General features: G+C 39.2%; 1 protein-coding gene across 8 annotated transcripts in view; it reads left to right on the top strand.

The window, feature by feature from the left end:
• Positions 1–12,521, top strand: part of LOC103475680 (ryanodine receptor 1-like) — a 38,279-nt gene that overhangs the window by 20,481 nt on the left and 5,277 nt on the right. For 5 of the 8 annotated variants that reach the window (XM_017308673.1, XM_017308674.1, XM_017308676.1 and 2 more), the window contains 26 exons: positions 582–681; positions 765–844; positions 927–1,003; positions 1,112–1,185; positions 1,716–1,733; positions 4,356–4,436; positions 4,539–4,627; positions 4,795–4,923; positions 5,004–5,108; positions 5,599–5,680; positions 5,768–7,089; positions 7,169–7,251; positions 7,425–7,581; positions 7,669–7,755; positions 7,902–8,174; positions 8,469–8,599; positions 8,705–8,747; positions 8,822–8,955; positions 9,053–9,113; positions 9,194–9,340; positions 9,427–9,561; positions 9,648–9,804; positions 10,309–10,373; positions 10,462–10,562; positions 10,639–10,690; positions 10,787–12,336. In XM_017308673.1, coding sequence (XP_017164162.1) covers positions 582–681; positions 765–844; positions 927–1,003; positions 1,112–1,185; positions 1,716–1,733; positions 4,356–4,436; positions 4,539–4,627; positions 4,795–4,923; positions 5,004–5,108; positions 5,599–5,680; positions 5,768–7,089; positions 7,169–7,251; positions 7,425–7,581; positions 7,669–7,755; positions 7,902–8,174; positions 8,469–8,599; positions 8,705–8,747; positions 8,822–8,955; positions 9,053–9,113; positions 9,194–9,340; positions 9,427–9,561; positions 9,648–9,804; positions 10,309–10,373; positions 10,462–10,562; positions 10,639–10,690; positions 10,787–10,882 — 3,879 coding nt within the window. In that variant the 3' untranslated portion in view covers positions 10,883–12,336. Of the gene's footprint in view, positions 1–581; positions 682–764; positions 845–926; positions 1,004–1,111; positions 1,186–1,715; positions 1,734–4,355; positions 4,437–4,538; positions 4,628–4,794; positions 4,924–5,003; positions 5,109–5,598; positions 5,681–5,767; positions 7,090–7,168; positions 7,252–7,424; positions 7,582–7,668; positions 7,756–7,901; positions 8,175–8,468; positions 8,600–8,704; positions 8,748–8,821; positions 9,023–9,052; positions 9,114–9,193; positions 9,341–9,426; positions 9,562–9,647; positions 9,805–10,308; positions 10,374–10,461; positions 10,563–10,638; positions 10,691–10,786; positions 12,337–12,521 lie in introns of those variants that run through there. The other 3 variants (XM_017308677.1, XM_017308679.1, XM_017308680.1) reach the window with 2 other exon arrangements.

Below are 12,521 nucleotides of genomic sequence, written 5' to 3' on the forward strand. Positions count from 1 at the left end.
AGTTTAGCCCCTTGTGATTAAGGAAGAGAAATAGAAAATAAATATGCAACATTAGTTTTCAATGCGTCTAAAGGGACTTGGTGTAAAACCCCACAGTTTACTGTCCTAGAAACACTACAAAATTGGAGTCTGGCTTCTTTAAAATGGCAAAAACGAACTTTTCTTTTGCCCCTGCTCTAAGTAGGTATAACAACTGTGAGTAAAAATACCAAAACATGTTGATTTACTGAAAAACTAAACTATCTCTTAAGTGCCTTAATTAATATACCTTATTGATTATTATATTATAATAATGTTAGAACATTTTATAAATGTTTTTTTTTTCATGATGCGTCAAATGATGAATAAATTTAGATTAAATGTAGAGAAAAGATCAACTTCATTTTGTGCAGATTAATATACCTTCTTTCTCATAGATTTTAACCAGGAATTATTAAACTGTGTCAGCATAACTGCGGTGATAAGTGGCGCTGTTTAAATGAATACGTTACCAATTGGTAAAGAGCCTCACCTTCCTATTTTAATAATCTGTGTGCAATATATTGCTACCAAAAACTCATCCTGATTTCTGCCTGCCAAAGGAAAAAGAAATGGAGAAGCAAAGGCTTCTTTACCAACAGTCCAGACTTCATAACCGTGGCGCCGCAGAAATGGTCCTGCAGATGATAAGCGCCTGCAAAGGTAATCCTCCTCCATGTTTTTACTCTAAAGCATTTTTTTTCCTTCACCGTCTCCCTGTGCTCGAATCGTCCTTTGTTTTCTAGGTGAAACTGGCCCAATGGTGTCTACCACCCTCAAGCTGGGTATTTCCATCCTTAATGGCGGAAACAGCGAGGTCCAGCGGGTATGTGTTGTTGAAACACACCGTTTATTTGGTGATTTAGTGACGCCGCTTTAAAACTGATTTTCTTCCACTGTGTTGTCAGAAAATGTTGGAGTACCTGAAAGACAAAAAGGATGTGGGCTTCTTTTTGAGTATCCAAGCTCTAATGCAGACTTGCTGGTTGGTTTTCAGTCCTTAAGCTGTTTTCTGTGGAAAATAGTAAAGCAGTTGTTTGTTTCTGACCAGTTAGGACCGCTGAATGAAATCAAAGGTTTATGTTTTGAACAGCGTACTGGATTTAAATGCCTTTGAGAGGCAAAACAAGGCAGAGGGGCTTGGCATGGTTTCAGAGGAAGGAACAAGTAAGTCTCTGATTTCTTCCCTCTACTTTCACACATAAGATGTTTAAGACGCAGACAGCGAAAGTGATGTCACGCAGTTTGATTGATATTTTTTGCTAAGTAATTAAATGTACGTAGTCTTTGCTGCTGGTCCTCAACAAGATATTGGATAAATATAAATCTCAATACTCACGTAAATCCAAAATAAATTATTTACTATTTAATTCATTTTGTTTTATATGCTTACCATCTTCAACATTAAAACACAAATTTGATCTGGTAGAATGACAAGTTTGCTAACATAAGTACTATTAACACAGTGAAAATGTAACAGAATTTAGCCAGAAATCATTTCATTTGTGCGTCTATTAGTGGTCTAATTCTGGAGAATAATTAGAAGTTTCAACCAAAATGATTTTGCCATGGAATGTTGTTAATATCCTCCCCAAACCTCATCTCTTAGTCCTCTGCTGTTGTCAACACACTGTTCCTCTCTCCCTTCCCCATGATCACTGCCTCCCTCCCCATGTCCCTCCTTTCATGGTCCTCAGACTTGAACCTAGATCGGGGTAAATCATCATTCTCTCCATCGGCCTCTCTGCTCTCTCATTCCCCTGTCTCACTTGCTCAATTCTTTGTTTTTTGTTTTTTTAATGATGACTCTGTTGAGAGGGGATTGTCCATTGTTCATGTCCGCACCTCGTGTGCCCTTCCACCGTTATCGAGGGTCAAAAGGAGCACAAGCCAACAACCACGTAGTTTATCTACTAAATATGAATTGAAACCAGACATCTAGCAAAAATGTTTTTCTAAGTTTGACTTCACAATGAAATTTTTCTGTTAGGTTAGTCAGAATGACCAAATAACCTCTCTTCTCTAAATGCCAGTTTAATGAGGAATTTGAAAGTTCACCCTTTTCCCCCCAAAAATTTAATGTTACCCAACTTTTAGTTTCATTTGACCACAAGGCAGTCTGTAAGCAACAAGTTGATTTGTAGTTCTAGTAAGGTTGCCATCCCTGATCTGACTTGCAAACTGTAATCTTGATTTCTATCTTGCTTAGCGCCCATTTGACTTGCAAGGCCTGTGACTTAATTTGTCGTGGTTAAGGACTCTCACCAGATTTATTATCTTCACAAGGTCATTTGCTTTTGTTCTCAGATGTTTTTGTGTGTGAGGTGTGGCCTTAAGTACTTTCCCAAATGTAGTTAAAACATCATCATCTATGTTCTCCCAAATTATTTAAAGGCATTATAATTTTAGTGTAGTTAAACTTCTGAAACTGAGGCTAATAAACAATTCTTAATCAATGCTCCCTTATTATTCTGGTGTTTAGAAAGTAGAAGTGATGTCTTGATGATGTCAGATTCAGCCTAACATTTGATTGGTTGTTAGGCTCTGTTAGCCCTCACTATTAAACTTGCTGAAGGCTAAGCTAACTTCACTTTTCAACAAATATTTTATAATTTAATGCATACTGAAATAAATTTGTGTTCTTATATCATAATTTTGATTACTGTTTAATAGAATTCTTTATATAAACATCAGTATGTATTATGATATGTATTAGTTATGTATACATTCATTTTGTTATTATTTATTTATTTAAAAAACACTTATAATTTTATTCCAATTTTCACATATAAATATTGATTTGATTAGTTATTTTGGTTTTACATTATGGCACTTTTGGCACTCGATACTCCATGTGTTTTCCATTTTTAAAGGCAATGAATGGAATCCAATATTTTATGTTCATTTCCATGTTCCGACCCAAACAACTAATTTTCCATTCAACTCTGATTGCACGCCTTTTGAATATAAACCTAGATGGAAACAGGTAGTTGACTCAAAAGTTATTTTCACATTGGACTTTTTGTTTGGTCCCTTAGAGCCTCAGATGGATCTAATACTGGATTCCCTTCAACATTTCAATGCAATGCACCAATCAGGCCTTCACTGACAAAACTTTGAGGTCTGAATAAAATTTGAGTTTTGCGCGGTAACTCAGTTGGGATAAAGTGGGTCATTTCTGTTTTGATTCATTCGATGCAGATGCAAAACCAACCAATCAATGAGCCAATCAATGTAAATTGGTCTCATTTCTTTGTCTGAATAATTGATTGGTGCATCACTAATGTTGATGGACAATGTCCTCTCTTACATTTAATTGACATGTCCTGAATTGTTCAGTGTTTGTGTGTGTTTACTGCAGGCAGGGGTGCACTGCTTTGGGAAAGGACAGTAGTATAAATCATCATTAAAATAGGGCAGCTGATTAGTCAAGTGCCAATTTGTCAGGCATAAGGTGTTCGATCCAAACGTTTTGTCCTAAGTTTAATGTTTGCAAACACCAACTGAGTTTTAGTTTTCTGTAAAATATATGGATGTTTTGCATCTCTTTTCCCCTAAGCAACTTAGAAATGCGTCCATAAATGTTCCCACGTAACAAAATTATGATGAAACAGAAATGGGTTAAACACAGAAAACTAAAAATGAGATTGTTTCTGCTTTAGTGAGAAATATGAATATTGGTATTATGCAAATGTGTTATATTTGAAGTCCCGTTTTGGAGCAGGGTATATATTGTGAAAATATATACCATGCTTGCTTTGGAGGCGAAGGTTTTCAGATCTAGCACCTCATGCCAAAAGCTTTATTACCTACAGAGGACTTTAGAAAATAGATAATTTATCATTTTTGTGCACTTTACAATTTTTGCATTGTTTATTCTTCTGCAATGAAATAGAAATATATCTAGATAATCAGTTCACCCCTGAACGCCGTAAAATCTTGCCATTAATTCCATCGTTCCATTTGTCAAGCAGTGGATTCTTAGTTCAATTTATACTTGTTGTTAATGTGGCTGTTTTCCACTGCAGCTTGTTTTCACCTGATGTGTTTGTACGTGTTGTTGGCACCTCTTGTATGTTGTTTGACATACAGTATGACTGCATGCCTGTGTCCTCAACATTATCCATGTATTTATAACTCATTGTAAGCGGTGGCAGTTGCAGTATGTGACACTAAAACTCATTTACCTATGATGGTAAGTTGAAAAATGAATTTAATCAATTCTTAAGAGATATGTTTAAGTTGTAATCCTTTTTTTTTTTCTTTTTGTTTAATAATCTAGGTGAGTTCCCGTACTTTGATTCATACATTTATCTGTGTTAATCTTTCCTCTGAAGATGAGAAAGTCATGGCGGATGACGAGTTCACTTGTGACCTGTTCCGTTTCCTGCAGCTCCTCTGTGAAGGACACAATAACGGTGGGTACACGTCATGTTTCAGATTCGAGCTGGACTGAAATCAAATCAACAGTAAATTCCATCAAAACAGGCTTTGCAAGCTGAATAATCCTGTTTCCGCAGATTTTCAAAACTACTTGCGGACACAGACGGGAAGCACAACCAGCATCAACGTCATCATCTGCACTGTGGATTACCTCCTTCGACTCCAGGTACACTTTGACTTTAATCTGCCCTGCACTGCGCATGGTGAAAATTATTAGAGACTTAAAATAAGAAAGTGTGCAGTACATACGAGCAAATCATTCCAGAGTTGATGTTTGTATAAATAATTTTCAAATATGCCAATGCTTTTAACTGTTTTTTCTTTTCATTCAAGGAATCTATCAGTGATTTCTACTGGTATTATTCTGGGAAGGATATCATCGATGATCCAGGCAAAAAGAATTTCTCCAAAGCTATGACAGTGGCAAAACAGATTTTTAACAGTTTAACAGAGTATATTCAGGTACATTTACAACAAATTACCAATTCATGTTGTTTCTTTGTAAGTTAGTTTGTAACAAGCAGCCTTTTTGTTTTCTGCAGGGCCCATGTACAGGCAACCAGCAGTCCTTAGCTCACAGCAGACTGTGGGATGCTATTGTTGGATTCCTTCATGTGTTTGCCCACATGATGATGAAGCTGGCACAGGTGCACAAAGTGATGTAACTCAAATATATAAAACGAAGTTGCATTTATCATAACTTCTCATATAATTTCTCAAATGGGTGTTTGTAAAGCTTTGACTTGCCGGTGCAGATTTCAATGTAAACAACATTAAATGAAAGAGAAGTCAGAATATTGTACAAAAAGCATCATAATAAAGCAGAGTTAAACAAATGTTTTCAAACAAAAATAATCCAAAATAATAGTTCACATTGCTGTTTTATGTTCATTTTCATTACATCGTGTCACCAAGAAGTTTGGATAAGTTCAGTATTCTTAAATTAGGCAGTTGAAATTAAAGCACAGCGAATGTTTTCTATAAAAGTTATCCATTGACGTCTCATAACAAGACATCTGTCTTCCTCGCTAAGTCTTCCTTGTATGTTTGAGTTGTCCATTGAGTACAATGCCTTGTAGTTTATTACCTTCTGCATTCCAGTCATGATATCATCACTGTATTTCTTTATGACCACAGGACTCCAGCCAGATTGCTCTGCTGAAGGAGCTTCTTGACCTCCAAAAAGACATGGTTGTTATGTTGCTCTCACTATTAGAGGGTAAAAAAAAAACTTAAATACTGTCAAATAAATTTGTGGTGCCTTTAAATCACCTGTTTGATTTATTTTTTTTTATTCTTGTTTCAGGGAACATAGTTAATGGTACAATTGCGCGACAAATGGTCGACATGTTGGTGGAGTCCTCCAGCAACGTTGAGATGATTCTCAAGTTCTTTGACATGTTTCTCAAACTGAAAGACATTGTTGCCTCCGATGCTTTCCGTGACTATGTCACTGACCCTCGAGGGCTGATCTCTAAGAAGGACTTCCAGAAGGCCATGGACAGTCAGAAACAGTACTCCCTCTCTGAGATCCAGTTTCTTTTGTCCTGCTCAGAAGCAGATGAGAACGACATGATCAACTACGAGGAGTTTGCCAATCGCTTTCAAGAGCCGGCCAAGGACATAGGGTTCAACATCGCAGTGCTGCTCACCAACCTTTCTGAGCATGTGCCGCACGACTGCCGGCTGCAGAACTTCCTGGAGCAAGCAGAGAGTGTGCTCAACTATTTCCGCCCATTCCTTGGCCGTATTGAGATAATGGGCGCCAGCAGAAAGATTGAGCGCATCTACTTTGAAATCAGCGAAGTCAACCGCAGACAGTGGGAAATGCCACAAGTGCGAGAGTCCAAACGGCAGTTTATATTTGATGTCGTCAACGAGGGCGGTGAATCGGAGAAAATGGAGATGTTCGTCAACTTCTGTGAGGACACCATCTTTGAGATGAATATCGCGTCACAGATTTCAGAGCAGGAAGAAGAGGAGAAGGGAGAAGAAGATGATGAAGGAGATGAAGGAGGGGGAGAGGGGTCAGCAGGCGGGGCGGCGGGTGGAGGTGGGGATGAAGATGGCAACGGCGACGAAGGGCGACCCGAATCAACCTCAGCATTTACAGACTTCCTCCACAGCATGTCGAGCTTCCTCAGCATCTTCACCTTCCGTAACCTCCGCAGGCAGTATCGCAGAATCAGAAAGATGACCTTTAAGGAGATCGTGGTGGCTTTGTCCAAGTTCTTCTGGGCTATCTTGATGAGCATCCTGACCTTCATTTACAATGTGTGCAAAGGCTTCTTCGTGATCATCTGGCAAGCACTGTTTGGAGGTGGATTGGTGGAGGGAGCTAAAAACATAACAGTCACTGAGATTTTAGCAAGTATGCCAGATCCCACGCAAGACGACGTGCACGGAGACGGGCCAGGGGAGCTGGGGACAGGGGAGGAGCAAGAAACTGGGGGGATAACAGACACTGGTGAATCCGGGAGTGGTGAAGAGGAAGAGGAGGACACGCAGGAAAATGAAGGAGGAAGGATTCCGGGTATGGATGCTCCAGGTGGACTTGGAGATATGGGTGTGGAGGAACCAGTTGAGCCTCCGACTCCTGAAGGGTCTCCCATTACGAAGAGAAAAATGGTAAGGGCACCTCCAAAAAAATCAGCAATCTGGAAAAAAAAATCCTTGTATTGTGGATGATCTTTCCGTTTCACTACAGCCAGGAGAAGAACCTGATGCAAGCCAGAAGCCACCTGAGCCTGCTCCTGTGGAAGAAACCCCTCCAGAACCGGAAAAGTCTGAGTAAGTTTACGTTTTCTTTTAAGTACCTAATGTGTGGGAAAGTGACTAAAATCTAAGTATTGAAAGTAACACAGATATCAATCAAAGTGAAGCACATTAAGATGGATCAACAGTGCCAAGTTGATGTTGGGGACTAAAATTATACAATGAAAACTTGTGTGTTTCATTTCCAGTGTTGAAACTGGTGAAAAATCGGAGAAAGAAACCAAGAGCAAAGAAGAAAAGCCACAAGAACCAAGGAAATCTGCAGCCAAGAAAGAGAAGAAGCAGAAGAAGCGAGAGGGTTTTCAAATCTGGACTGAGCTGGAAACTCAGAGAAATAAATTCATGGTGAGGGCATTGTATCTTTTGTGGTAAAAACTAATGCCATTTTAAATTTTTTGTAGAGCACCACAAATTCTTATCTCTCTTTACCAGAACTACCTCTCCAGGAACTTCTACAATCTGCGATTTTTGGCCTTGTTCCTTGCATTTGCCCTGAACTTCATTCTTCTTTTCTACCGGGTAAAGCATTTTGTATTGAAACATTGTTTTCAAATGCTGTACAGATTGTAGCTGAATTAAGTTTTTAGACCTACTAAAGACTCTGGCGTTCTGATCTTTGGCAGCAATAGATTTTATGGCTCGTCTTGGTATTTTGTCTTGTGAAGGTCTCCGATACTCCACCTGAAGGGGACGAGATGGAGGGATCCGGACTGTCAGAGGGAAGCGGGTTGTTTGAGGGTTCTGGCTTGTTTGAGGGCAGTGGGGATGAAGCTGAAGGATCTGGAGCAGATGGAGGAGGAGAAGACGAGGAAGAAGATGTTCTACTTTATTTCTATTTAGAGGAGAGCACTGGATACATGCAGCCCACACTATCATTCCTAGCCATTCTCCATACAGTCATTTCATTTATCTGTATCATCGGGTACAACTGTCTGAAGGTATCACAAAACATGCCTGCACTTAGTTTTTACAGTGTCTTGCAAAAGTACTCATGCCCCTTCGGTATTTCCACATTTTGTCATGTTAAGCCACAACCGTGGGATGCCTGATTCTTCAAGTATAATGCAGCCTAAAGCGTCCAAATTCAGAAAAGATAAATGTACACCTCACATAACCTGACAAGATATGGAAAAAGAGGAATGAATACTTGTGCGTCACTGTTGAAAACAAAATGATTAGTTTGAATTCCTGGCAATGAAACAATTTTTAACTTAAGTTTGGTTTTAATGAAGATCCCGCTGGTGATTTTTAAACGAGAAAAGGAACTTGCAAGAAAGTTGGAGTTTGATGGCCTCTACATCACTGAGCAGCCTGAGGATGACGACATCAAGGGCCAGTGGGACCGTCTAGTCCTGAACACACCGTAGGGAGACCGGAGGAAAACAATGCCTGTTTCATTACAGATGCTGTTAAATAATATCAGGTTTCTGTTAATGCAGTTGATGCTTCATGTTGCTTGTCTTTTCAGCTCTTTCCCAAACAACTACTGGGATAAATTTGTCAAACGAAAAGTGAGTTAGATGCTTGGTTATGGTGCAATAGAGATTTTATGCTCTGTGATACGTAACATACTGTCTGTGTCCAGGTCCTGGATAAGTATGGAGACATTTATGGGAGAGAAAGAATCGCTGAGCTCCTGGGCGTTGACTTAGCCTCCTTGGATGTCAGTCAGCAACATGAGAAGAAACAAGAGGAGCCAGACAACTCTGTGTTTGCATGGTGACGTAGAGTTTTGCCAGAAAAGGACAAGAAAATTGGTTATATATTTACGTTTCGACTGAAAAAAGTAATTATTAAACATTATTTTATCTTTTAGGGTGACTTTCATTGATATCAAGTACCAGATCTGGAAATTTGGAGTTGTGTTCACAGACGGCGTAAGAAAATGAGTAATTGTATATTTCACTCTGAGCTTTATCCATCCCCTTGATACTTTATTTCCCGTATTTTCCCGTAGACCTTCCTTTATCTTTGCTGGTACCTGGTGATGTCCCTGCTTGGTCATTACAACAACTTCTTCTTTGCCTGCCATTTGCTGGACATTGCAATGGGCGTCAAAACTCTACGCACTATCCTGTCCTCGGTTACACACAACGGCAAACAGGCAAGAGCAAAAATAAAAACGTCAGAATGCATCTTTAGCTTTAGCCAGAATGTATTAACTCATTTTTTTTGTGCTGTGTGTTGCAGCTCATGATGACAGTGGGCTTACTGGCTGTGGTGGTGTATCTTTACACTGTGGTGGCTTTCAATTTCTTCCGCAAGTTTTACAACAAGAGCGAGGACGAAGACGAGCCCGACATGAAATGCGATGACATGATGACTGTAAAGCCCTGATTATTGGAAATGACGGCTGTTTTAAATCACATATAACGTCCCAGTTTATGTTTATGAGGTTTTCTCCTGCGCAGTGTTACCTGTTCCACATGTACGTGGGCGTGCGTGCTGGTGGAGGAATTGGAGACGAGATAGAAGATCCCGCAGGAGACGAATACGAGCTTTATCGAGTGGTCTTTGATATAACCTTCTTCTTCTTCGTCATTGTCATTCTGCTGGCCATTATTCAGGGTAAAACACATCCTGGATGATGGTTTTTAAATGAACAGTATGTGAAGATCTTTTGGCATGGAGATGCACTATGAAATTGGCTGGTACTAGAATCAGACAATTTTAGCCAAGCAGGTGTGGCAACACTCTTTGGCATGAGTGTCATTACTGAGGGAAGAAGGTTTAAGTTGGCAATTTACGTAGGTATTTAACAGAAGAAAAAAAAATAAAACAAGACAGGTCCAGGTTCATGCAGGCTTGGAGAACGAGACTTTGAGCAGATCTGTGTAATTTTCAGCTTTCAAATGTGTTTTGCAGCTTTTAGTCACGGCTTCTTGTCTCCTCCGAATGCTTATGAACAGCAGCCTCTCATGACAGGAAGGGTAGAAAAACTCTTGTTAAATCTTATTATATCGTAAGTCTTGAAGAGAAATTCGAAAAATCGGCAAAAATAAAACCTCTGAACGGATGTTTTACATGCAACAGATTTTCAACTACTATCATAATATGTTTAAAACCCTGCAGGTCTGATTATTGATGCCTTTGGAGAACTCCGAGACCAACAGGAGCAGGTCAAGGAGGACATGGAGGTGCAGAATAATATCGTTATTGCTGACCGATACCTTCAAGTACATTTGGGAAGAGTGTTTATATTCTTCATTGCTGATTTTTGTGCAGACAAAATGCTTCATATGTGGCATCGGAAGTGACTACTTTGATACAACCCCACATGGCTTTGAGACCCACACCTTTGACGAACACAACTTGGCCAACTACATGTAAGCGTCTCTTCTGCATTGCAGTGTTTGCACAGGTGTAGATGAGACCAGATCAACATTGGAGTTTTGTTTTCAGGTTCTTCTTGATGTATCTCATTAACAAAGATGACACAGAACACACCGGGCAGGTCGGTCTGAGGTGTTGGTTTTTTTTTTGTTTTGTGTTTGTTTTCTTTTTAAATTTAGAATTTCTGAATTCTTGCTCTTGCATCTTCTGCTTGCAGGAGTCGTACGTGTGGAAGATGTACCAGGAACGATGCTGGGACTTCTTTCCTGCTGGAGACTGTTTCAGAAAGCAATATGAAGATCAGCTTTCCTAACTGACAAATAAACAAAAGAGTGTTTTTGGGAGGAGGGGAAGGTCATGCCTAAATCACTATTCTAATCAACCAGCAGGCCTAGCTGCACGCTCAACTATGCAACACAATTTTTCTAATGTTCTTGACCCAAACTTCCCTCCCTGTCATCTGTTCATCCCTACGTATCATCTCTCCTGACCCATCCTCCTTATTCCTGTTTTAGGACCACTCATGTCCATCCAGTGTGGTTTATTTCTAGAAGGGATTTTAATAGTTGCCAGTATGTAAGATTAAGTAAGCACACAATGCACATGTAATAACGTTAATAACTTTAGACATAGCCATAATTTTTACATTCATTAGCAGTTTTTCCAAGTATCCATTTTTACCGTGTGATTTCTTAATTTATTTATTTCCAGTTTGGTCATTTTGAAATGCTGGAGTTTTATTCTTTATATAACCTTACGTGTGGATTTGTAGATAAATCTGTAAGCTTTCGCGTTGTATTTTGGATTATACTCTGTTACATCATGCCTACCTGCCTGTAAGCCATCGCTAACACTGTGTACATCATGGATCACTAGTGATGTGGCTGCAGCCTCCTTTTTTATTCAGCAAATGATAATGAATGGAAACTAAATGACACTTCATTATTAGGTATTTTTTTAAATGGGAAATTATTTGTACAGTCACCACACACCTATATACAGAAGATTATAAAACAACCAGATTTTCTGATGTGAACACATGTAATCAGAATAAATCTTTTTTTTTAGAAGTGTTCCTACTATTAAAGTGTCAAATGTATTATAAATATGGTGTCAAAATTTGGTCATAATCAGATCCTCAGTGACACGCAATTTCAAGCGGGTGTTTGAAATTGACAAATTTTTTGAGGTTTTCTTCAAAAGCATTTTGAAGAACACTTCAGATAACATTGAATAAGTGTGCGCACCTTAAAACTAATGCTTTAGTGAAGTGGACCCCAGTAGCTGGACTGAATATGGAAATATCTCTGTTTACTGGAATCAAAGTAAGTTGACAACTGCTTTTTTTTGTTTGTTTGTTTTTATTTTGTTTTCATGTTTGCTGTGGAAAAGCAGCAAGGTGACGGAGGTGATTTTCTGTCACAATATTGTCTATTTATATTCAACCCTGATTTTGTGTATGTCAAACTGATCTGATAATAAAGAAAAACATGAGAAAATCTCCCTCTCCACTGACTCTCTGCACACCGTGCAACAGTTTGCGTGCGACAGATCATCACAACCCATTTTTACACCAATCTGCTGAGCTACGGCTCTGCGGCGTCCCAGCTGACCGAGGGGGATTAAGGGTGGGCATTAAAAACTCACATTGAATCTCATGTGCTCCAAACGTCCACAGATATTTGTCTCTGACAGCGCTGGACTGCGCGGCACACTCTGGAATCATGAATGTCTCGGGGATACACCACGGGGTGCTCAGGATGTACGGTGAGTAGAATCGGTGCAGCAAAGATCTCTGTACTTTAGGGGGAAAATACAATCAGAATTCAGCTGTAGGAAAGTTTTGCAATCTTTACCATATTTTGTGTTACTTCACATGTGTGATGTTAAACGTTTATAAATCATTTTGTAAGACATTTTGAATTGTTCAGCATTCGTCCCAGACATGATAC

The sequence above is a fragment of the Poecilia reticulata genome, linkage group LG14 (genome assembly GCF_000633615.1).
Source record: "Poecilia reticulata strain Guanapo linkage group LG14, Guppy_female_1.0+MT, whole genome shotgun sequence".
In the NCBI taxonomy this organism is placed as follows: domain Eukaryota; kingdom Metazoa; phylum Chordata; class Actinopteri; order Cyprinodontiformes; family Poeciliidae; genus Poecilia; species Poecilia reticulata.